The 10,050-nt window shown below is 49.6% G+C and overlaps 1 protein-coding gene across 1 annotated transcript; it reads right to left on the minus strand.

Moving 5' to 3' along the window:
- Positions 1–2,102: 2,102 nt before the first annotated feature.
- On the minus strand, positions 2,103–3,592 carry LOC123398036 (BTB/POZ and MATH domain-containing protein 1-like). The gene has a single exon (XM_045092549.1). It carries the CDS (start codon positions 3,398–3,400, stop codon positions 2,339–2,341), a length of 1,062 nt encoding a protein of 353 aa, XP_044948484.1. The 5' UTR covers positions 3,401–3,592; the 3' UTR covers positions 2,103–2,338.
- Positions 3,593–10,050: the final 6,458 nt, after the last annotated feature.

Consider the following 10,050-nt stretch of genomic DNA (forward strand, 5'->3'; position numbering starts at 1 on the left):
ACAATTCTCTTCACAGCCTCCCAATGAACATCAGTGGGGCGAGACAAATACTGAAACATCAAGGTTATAGCTTCGTAACGGCAGCCAATGCAAGAGTTACAATTCATACATATCTTCATGATGCAATAAGCTGTACACACATAATGGGAAGCTTGACAACCGTACACTTGAGGAGCTTACAAAATTGGAAGTAAGTGAAAGAAGTTTCTAGCTGTCGACCGATTTTTCCTCATGGAGTGTTCACCAATGTTCACCATAGAGTTTTAAGTATCCAATCTAGCAAAAATAATGGACGATCACGACTTCTGACTGAAGACGTGAAAATGAAGCACATTTTGACAGCCATACAAATGGTTTTCATCACTACCAAAAGCATTTAAATGACTATCACTGTACAATATAGAATCTGGGGGAAACATCTCTCAGTTTCTTCTGCTAGCAGGGTTTGAATCAGAGACTGTGAGTCCGTGCATATTTTCCAAGTAAAATGAGAGTCTTAGAAGTCTTCATGCAAGTAATTGTTTCTCATTTACTCAGGAACTTCGAATGGCACAATAGAAAGGTCACAGAGAGAAAACATATAAACACAGTGATGTATATCCTTCGTGCATGTCTCCAAATTGCACCCATGACCATGGCATTTTCGGAGCCGGTTATTTCCTGGGCTTTTCTTCTTTGCCACCTCTGTACCGTCCTCCAAGCTCACATATGAAGTTCGCAACTACCGTCTTCCGACTGTAAGACTGCTCCTGATCTCATATTTGGAGATGTTTCATGGCTGCTCTAGTCAATCTTGCGTACATGTCTATCTACTGGCCAGTCTCCCCTCATTTGCAATTGCGCCGCAAACCAAATACTCCCTCCGTTTCTAAATAAAAGTATTTTTAGAGATTCCACTACGAACTACATAAGGATGTATATAGATATACTTTAGAGTGTTTATTCACTCATTTTGTTCCGTATGTAGTCCGTAGTGAAATCTTTAGAAAGACTTATATCGAGGAAAGGAGGGAGTAATTGATAGGGTCAAGTGCGTATTTGACATGGCTTGTGAGAAGTAACACAATTTTAGCATCACACATACCTGCTTGTTCTCATGCTCCTCAGAATCTTCAGAGTAATTCCTGTCTTTCAGAGGCTTGTTGTGTGAATTCTATGGTCACACTGGGGGTGTTTGTGGACTGCATGATGCAACGGTACAAACCAGCCATGGTCATTAGAACTTCAGAAGGGTGCAACTGAATCATTGCTTTACTGCCGCACTGCGTTGAGTCATTCCGGTATGTCTCTTCAGCACCCTCGAGTCAATGTCAAGTGTATAATTCTCGCTAGCATGGTACGACTAATTACAAGTGAGCAGTTATATCCAGAATTTACCTGACATATGTGGTCCTGGGAGTAGCAGTTATTGTCACCGTTGGTGTTACTACATCCATACTGGATACCGGAACTAACTTCCCAAGAATACAGATTCTGGGATTCATATGACTCTGCAAGCGAATTGGTTTCAGTATCAATCGTATTAGTACAAGGGTATGTAACTGAAACTTTTTAAGAATCCAGGCTCACTGCTGTACAATCTATCCTACCAAATGAGAGTACAAGATTATGCAGCTGGAAGCTAATCTGAATACAGAATCAGTACCTTCTCTTGTATCCTGACAGTCAATTGCCGCAACTAGTTTTTATTTGTACGAAGTCTGTGTTGCTGTTCCAATGTATTCACTCAAATATTTTCAATTCAAAAAAATATCCACTTAACATTTATCATCCCATAACACCCTCCATCATCAAAATCATGAACTGGAAACAATTGCATATAAGAATTTACGTGTACAGATTTCATGTACAATGCCTTTCAAAGTGAACATAAATCTGAATGTTCATTCCACCTAGCTATGTATGGTCAACCAACCATGTCAAGGAACCATTTGCAACTGTCTTCATTAAATTCTAACAGTTGGCATTCAAATGTATGTTTTCATACAGGTAAAACAGATTATCTAAAAAATGATAGCTAAGAAGTTTTATCATTCTCCACACAAGGCAGAAATTAAAGTAAGCAGATAAAAAGGCAACTAGTGAGCTACCATAGATTCATATATATACTTATATCAGACAGGCGAACCAATACATAGGAGACACAGATTTTACAAAACCAACTCGCTTCAACCAAAAGATCTCAGGTGGCTATGCATTACTAGATGGAAGCTAACCCAGGACGAGGATGTTAAATTTAGCAAGACTTAGTTGCTTTCTCCAGTCCAACACAAGGCCTGTGCCTCCAAGGATCTACCAGAACTGAAGGATTAGCAGTAGCTCATGCCATGTTGGCGCACTAAATCTTGCAGGACTTAGCTGCTCTCTCCAACACATCCACGATGAGATCAGGAGAAGATCTCTTGAGGTGCAGATAACCTTGGCTTGCGATCACATCATTCATTCTATTTGAAGAGAGCATAAATTCAATGCAAGCATCTTTGAGGTTAGTGCAATGATGCTGGTCAGCCAGAGATAATACGGTCGCCACAGTCTCAACATCAAGACTCTTGCATAGCATGCCTTCACATATCATCTTCATCCTTTCCATGGCATACTTGTCGGCAGCCACGAGTAAGTGTTTAACCATTTCTCTTCTGTCATCATCATCAAGATTATCCATTGAAGGCATTGAATCAGTGTAGATGAAGTGAAGAAATGCCTTGAAAACAGCAGGCTGCATGTCGTCGATAGATATGTCATGTGCCTCTTTGTCCCCCATAGGCCCGTAGAACTTCGCGTCGAAAACCGTCGACCGCATCGCGAGCAAAATCTTATGAGCAGAAAAAACCTCCCCTTGAACCTTGAAAGTCACGTCTGCTCCTTTCTCCCCCTCCAGTAATTTTGCAAGATTATCCGAAAGGTCGGACGGCGGAACATGGACCTCGAATGTTTCCTTGATAACACTGACTTCGCACTCGATCACGAGACAATCATTCCGCAGGTACAGCGACTCTATTTCAGCAGTCCTCTTCATGAACTTTGGTACGCCCCAAGCTGGCCATCTATGGTCGAACACTTCTGGCGGTTGGCCGGAGTGCACCACAATCGACTTCCCCCCAACCGGCAGCACAAGCCAAAAGTTGAAGAACGCCGTCGCCTCGGCGTTCTCGGTCAAGAGCTGGAGGAAGACAGAGACGTAACCTTCGCCCGCCTCGCCCAGGCTTTCGTGGCCGTCGGGGTAGTAGCGGATGCACCATTCGTAGCCGCCGACGGTGAATGCCGGAGAATTGAGAAATTTGCCTCTACCAAGGCCCTTGAGCAGGCTATAGCCGGCGACCTCGAACGTGACCGTGGCCCGCGCCGTCTCTGCTTTGCACCTCGACGGCACCCTCGCCATTGAACTATGCGAAGCTGCCATTGCGGGAGTTGGGGGAAGGACGGGGACGTGGCGGGTTGGAACTCTCGATTAAGGCCGGGCGATGGGAGAGGTGGTGTTGCGACGTCGCGAGGGGGAGCTGCGGAGTGGCGTCGCGACGGAACACAGGGGCGGCGGCGGCGGCGAGATTTTGGGGACAAGGATCAAGACGAGGGTTTGGACTTTGGAGGAGGGGGAAATGAGACATTTACGATAACACCCGTACGAGAATAGGAGAACTGTTTAGTAATAGGCTTTGACTGTAGGACGCCTGTGCGTTATCATGGACTTTAAAATATAATATATTGTTACATACTACTCCCTCCGTTCCTAAATATAAGTCTTTTAAGAGATTTCACTAGGGGTCTACATACGGAGCAAAATGAGTGAATCTATACTCTTAAATATGTCTATATACATCCGTATGTAGTCCACTAGTGAAACCTCTAAAAGACTTATATTTAGGAACGGAGGGAGTAGCAAATATGATCGTGCGTTGTAATGGGAGACAAAAATATTACGTTATAGTCAAATAAGTATAATATAACTCAATACCTCGACATATGAGCATCCTATATTTTTTTATTTAACACGGTGTTCCATCATGTTGCCACCTATCTTTTCTCCCATTCTCGTTAATGATGGTCATGATGTTCCCGTGATCAAATTTTGTTGATTGATGTTTACTTATCTTTTTTTTCTGAAATGCATGGACAACCTTTTGCACAGTCTATGAACTTTTTAAAATTGGGAAATAATTTTTGAAATTCGTGATTTTTTTAGTTTTTCTCAATGTTGTTTTTTATTACATAGACATTTTCTTCGTATTCATGGATATGTTTTGAATAAATGATCATTATAGAAATCATGAACATTCTATACTTGCTGAATGTCGTGGGTATAAGCCTGACAGTAGATGTGTAGGGTACGAATGAGATGGACAGAGTCCTAGCTACGGCGGGGTTGTATGAGTTCAGGCCCCTCTGCGGTGGAGGTAACAGCCCTACGTCTCAGTGCTCTCGGAGCTTGTTGTCGAGTGTAATATGGAATACAATGATTTGCTAACCCCTCTACCAATGGGGGAGGGCGGCTTATATAGAGTGTGCTGCCCTCCGCAACGGTTCCGGTACAGGGGTGGAGTAACGGGGGTTGAATGCGTACGTTACAGGTAACGTATGCCCTAAATGCACCCGAAAACGTACGGCAGTTTCCCTCCAGAGAGGTTACGATGTACCGAGTGTATCCAGTCGGTTAGCTTGGTATCCTCCGAATGCTAGTCTCCGACTGGATGGTTGAGGACCTGTTACCGACTGGATGATGGGGACCCCTTAATTCAGTCGGGACTGACTAGGGCCTTGCCCTTAGTGAGGGGTAGTCCTTGGGTAGGACCTATATGACAGGCCTATGACCCTCCCTAGGACTATGACCCCATCATTAGTCCCCGAATGGATTGGGGTTGAAACGACGAAGCGGTGCTTGAAGTCTGGATCCGACTGGAACAGATTCGGTTTGGGCGTTGCTTGCCTCGATCCATTTTATCTTTTCTGACCAACGATCCGAGTGGAAGTACTCGTGAAACAGACTGTCGGAAGCCGAGTGCTTCTGCGGCATCTTTTGACGCGACCGGTCAACTGACAGCGGCGGATTTTCCGGGATCTTCAAATTTCGGTTTCCGCGCGTCCAGCGGGGATGACGCCGGCGCGCTCGAGTAGCGCCTGATGCCTCGATTCTCGCACCTTCAACTCCTCCACTTATATCGCCGCGGCCGGTCGGGCGGATAAGGTTTCGGGGCCACCCGCCAGTGACCCAGTCGGAACCCTATTTAAATCTCGGCGGCGAGGCTTCTTCGTTACGCTCGCCGAATCTTTCGCTCTCGCCTGCTCCGTCTTCCTCGCCACCTCCAGCGCTCCTACACTCCTTCCTTCTCCTTCCTCCCGAGGGTTCGCCGTCGCCTCCATGACCAAGGGTCAGACCAGCAAGATGGAGGCGAGGAAGAAGAAGGGCAAGGCGGCGGCGCCTGCTCAGCGGCGACAGCGGCCGCTGCCGGCGGGGATGATTCAAGGCGATTTCCTTCCCTCCACGGTGACGGAGGGGGATCTGCTGCAGCTGGTGGAGCATGGAATGCTCGTGCATAAGTCCTGGAGACTGCCGGCGGAGGACGAGGTCGAGCCAGCGCCTCGGGAGGGGGAGCGCGTCCTGCTCCTCAGCCATGTCCACCGAGGTTTTTCTTTGCCCCCGCATCCTTCCTTCAAGGGCATCATGAATCACTTCGGGGCCCAACTTCACCATTTTCCTCCGAATGCCATCGCCCATCTTTCTGCCTTTATAGTTTTGTGCGAGTGTTTCATCGGCTGCCCTCCCCATTGGGGTTTGTTCAAACACATCTTTTCCGCCAGATCCCAAACCATCAAACGACTTAGCCAGTCGGATGATAAGACGCATCTCCTCCAGCTCTGCGGGGGTTTAGGTTTTCAGAAGAAGAGTCGGAGTAGTTATCCTGCTCTTCAGTTAAGTGAGTCGGTCAAGAACTCGCAGTCGACGTGGTTCTACTGCCAGGATATCGCCTGTCCGAATGCGTCGACTGGGCTGCCTCCTTTTAGTTTAGACCGGCCTGCCCCACCTAAGAAACTCGCGCTCACGAGGGCGGAGAAGAACGACATCCAGCCTCTGGTCGGGGCGCTCGTAGACGTCGTCAGGAGGGGGGGGGTCACTGGCATAGACTTGCTCGAGGTCTTCCTTGGTCGGCGTATCCAGCCCCTGCAGGCTCGCGACCACGCCATGTGGCATTATACGGGGCCCGAGGATTCCACTCGGACCAATGTTGTGGGCGTGACTGAGGAGAGGGTGACCTCGTGGGTGCTCCAGATCACGGGCCCCTGCGAGAATCCCGAAGGATCACGGCGAGTGAAGCCCTTCTGCGCGGATAATCCTCCGCCGAATCAGGTGAGAGACTCTTGTCGAGTGCTCCTAACTGTCTTAATCTTGTCGTTTGCTTGAATCTCTGCGTGATGTTTGATGTCGCCAACTGAATTTTATGCAGGAGTGGACCAACTGGTTTTCTCCCGTCTCGAACGGGAACTCGGCCGAGGAGGAGGAAGGTAGCCAGGAGGGCAGCGTGGAGAGCGCTGAATATGTCTCCGACAGCGGGGAGTCGGAGGAAGAGTCCAGCGAGGAGGAGGAGGAAGATGAAGAGCAGGACTCGCCGCCTCCGCAAACAGAGCATCGGACCAAGCGCCGACACGAGCCTGCCGTTCCCTCGGCCCCTCCAGCATCGTCGAGTGCTCCGCCCACTGCCCCAGTCGTCCCGAGTGCTCGGAGCACTAAAAGGGCCAGGGATGCTGCCGCTAAGCCTGCGGGTCAGTCTTCTAAGGCGGCCAAACCGAGTGGGTCCAAACCTCGGAAGGCTCTGCCGCGGATGAGGGTTGCTGTCCCCGTCACCTCCACGTAAGTGTGTCTGTCTTCTAATTTCTTCTGATATCCGAGTGAATTCTTGTTCATTGGTCGAATGGATTTCACTCGACAGAGTCGCCACTTCTGCTACCTCTCCGGCACGCCAAGAAGACGACCCCATGGACACGGACAACGTCGTCTCGTCCCAGCCAGGTGCGTTGTAGTGACTCCGAGTGTTTTATTCTATCATAGGTTCTGTCTCTTTCTTTTTCAGAGACCTCGTGTCGTTCGGCCTGTCAGGGGCGATTTGCCTGGACGAGGGCGACCAGGGGAGAGCCGACCCAGCTGTGGAGCCTGTTCTTGAGGCTGCTCCTCCTGCTGCCGCTCTCGCCGCCGACGTGCTGCCGACTGAGGCGCTGCCACAGACTGAACCAGTGTTGGTGGCTGAGGAGCCGACTGGGGCGGGCCTTGGGATGCCTTAGGAACCTCCGACGATTCCAGGCTCGTCGAATGCTGAATTCAGCATTCAGCGTCTTCCGGAGGAGCAGGTGGGAGCGGCCAAGGGGGCTATGGTGCAGGCGGAGCTGATGGCTGGAGAAGCCAAGAGGGCCTACGACTCCGTTGCGGCCTTGTACCAGCGGAGCTTGGAGCTGCGCGATGATATCCGAGTAAGTGGTCTAGTAAGTATTTACTTTTCTCCTGTAGCCCACTAGGTGTTCTTGAATAGCAGTTGTTGTTTGCAATGGGTTCACTCTGAGTGAACCCAGTGGGTGTAGTCCCCGAGACTTCTGTCGAGTGCTTGCACCGACAGTTGTCTTTATACATATTGTCTTTGCTTTGGTCGTGTCTGTAAATAATATGACCGACTGCTAGCAGTTGTGGCACTCGGAGTGCATTTACTGTAAGAGTCTCCGAGAGTAAGTTGTACTTAGGTCGGGTAGCATTTGCCTCGTAGGCGTAGGTGATAACATGCATCTCAATAGGGCAGGCCTGCTTGAGCTGCATGCCAGTGGGGTCACTCTTAGTGAACCCACTGGGTGTAGTCCCCGAGACCGCTGTCGACTGCTTGCGTTGGCAGGGGTCTGAAGAACTTAGACTTTTAACTGTTGAACTTTCTGATTGTCTCTTGGTGTTTGGTGGCAGAAAACCTGTGAAATGGGATCAGCCTATGAGACTCTCAAGGCGGAGAGGAATCAGTTCGCTGGTGAACTTGATGCGGCCATGCTTGCAATGGTCGGCATGAAGGATGCTCTGGCGGAACGGGAGAAGTCATTGGAGCAGGCGCGTGAAGTGAACAAGGTGTTGACTAAGGAAGTGGAAAAGATGGGGAAACAGAGGACTGCGCTGATGAGTCAGATGGATGTGTTGAACAAACGATGCAGAGCACAAGAGAAATATGTCAGCGACTGGGCTCGGCAAATGATGACGCGTCTGGCTGGTAAGTCCTTCTTTTTCCGAGTGGTTGTGCTATGCGCGTAACACTCGGTGCTTATTGTCTGTTCGTCCTATTGTCGCAGATTTTTGCTTTGACGCCGAAGCTGAAGCGGCTGAAGTGGAGCGTTCAATTCTTGAGAACGTTCCACTCGGCGACGACGCCAATCGGGATCTGCTCCATGCACACATCCGCGTGGGCAAAGTTGGTCCTTTCATCGGTCGACTGAGAGAAGTCGTCGGCCGAATCGACAAGGAGCTTTGGCCAGAAGATGAGTCGCGGCACGAGATGGAGAACCTGATGACCCGACTGGAGGAGATTCCCAACAGAGTGCAGTTGTGGAAGAAATCTGCAGCTCGTTGTGGTGCAGATGTTGCTCTGTCCTTGGTCCGAGTCCATTGCAAGGAGGTGCGTGAGGAAAAACTGAAGACGCTGAAGGTCGCCAACACGAAGAAGCTTCGATTCGAAGACTTCATGGAGACGTTCCTTGAGAGTGCTACCCGCATCGCCGACGGAATCGACTTGGACACTTTCGTGGAGCCCTCCAGTCCTGGCGCCGGCCCAGCTGACGCGTAAGAAACTTTATCCTCGGTATGCCGAGTGTTTATCTATAAGGTACTTTGGCCACTTCTGTTGGCCGTCACACTTTTAAATCAGTGCGGGTAAGCTTGATCCGCACCAAGTTAGCTATCTTTGCGAGAATTTTGGAATCCGATTTTTGCTCTTCTCTTGCAATGTTGAGTCCAGTTTTTGTTTGGCGTTTCTTGGTGAAGCCAAAGGCAAACAGTCGATGCTGGACCGCGGCTAAGCCCCCCCCCCCCCCGAGTGTGACGTGAAGTGCACACTCGGATAAGGTTAATACTTAGGCAATGCTGGATCGCAGCTAAGCCCCCGAGTGTGACGTGTAGTGCACACTCGGAGAAGGTTAGTACTTGGGCGATTCTGGATCGCAGCTAACCCTCCGAGTGTGACGTTAAGTGCACACTCGGAGAAGTTTAATACTTAGGCGATGCTGGATCGCCGCTAAGCCTCCGAGTGTGACATGAAGTGCACACTCGAAGAAAGTTAATACTTAGGCGATGCTGGATCGCAGCTAAGCCCCCGAGTGTGACGTTAAGTGCACACTCGAAGAAAGTTAATAGTTATGCGATGCTGGATCGCAGCTAAGCCTCTGAGTGTGATGTTAAGTGCACACTCGGAGAAAGTTAATACTTAGGCGATGCTGGATCGCAGCTAAGCGCCCCGAGTGTGACGTTAAGTGCACACTCGGAGAAATTCAATACTTAGGCGATGCTGGATCGCAGCTAAGCCCCCGAGTGTGACGTTAAGTGCACACTCGGAGAAAGGTAATACTTAGGCGATGCTGGATCGCAGCTAAGCCCCCGCGTGTGACGTTAAGTGCACACTCGGAGAAAGTTAGTACTTGGGCGATTCTGGATCGCAGCTAACCCTCCGAGTGTGACGTTAATTGCACACTCGGAGAAGTTTAATACTTAGGTGATGCTGGATCGCAGCTAACCCTCCGAGTGTGACGTTAAGTGCACACTCGGAGAAGTTTAATACTTAGGCGATGCTGGATCGTAGCTAAGCCTCCGAGTGTGACGTGAAGTGCACACTCGAAGAAAGTTAATACTTAGGCGATGCTGGATCGCAGCTAAGCCCCCGAGTGTGACGTTAAGTGCACACTCGGAGAAAGTTAATACTTAGGCGATGCTGGATCGCAGCTAAGCCCCCGAGTGTGACGTTAAGTGCACACTCGGAGAAAGGTAATACTTAGGCGATGCTGGATCGCAGCTAAGCCCCCGCGTGTGACGTTAAGTGCACACTCGGA

Source organism: Hordeum vulgare, chromosome 5H (genome assembly GCF_904849725.1).
Source record: "Hordeum vulgare subsp. vulgare chromosome 5H, MorexV3_pseudomolecules_assembly, whole genome shotgun sequence".
NCBI lineage: Eukaryota > Viridiplantae > Streptophyta > Magnoliopsida > Poales > Poaceae > Hordeum > Hordeum vulgare.

Excerpts from the sequence above, each read along its gene's own strand:
- LOC123398036 (XM_045092549.1), bottom strand. The coding sequence starts at position 3,400 with ATGGCAGCTTCGCATAGTTCAATGGCGAGGGTGCCGTCGAGGTGCAAA.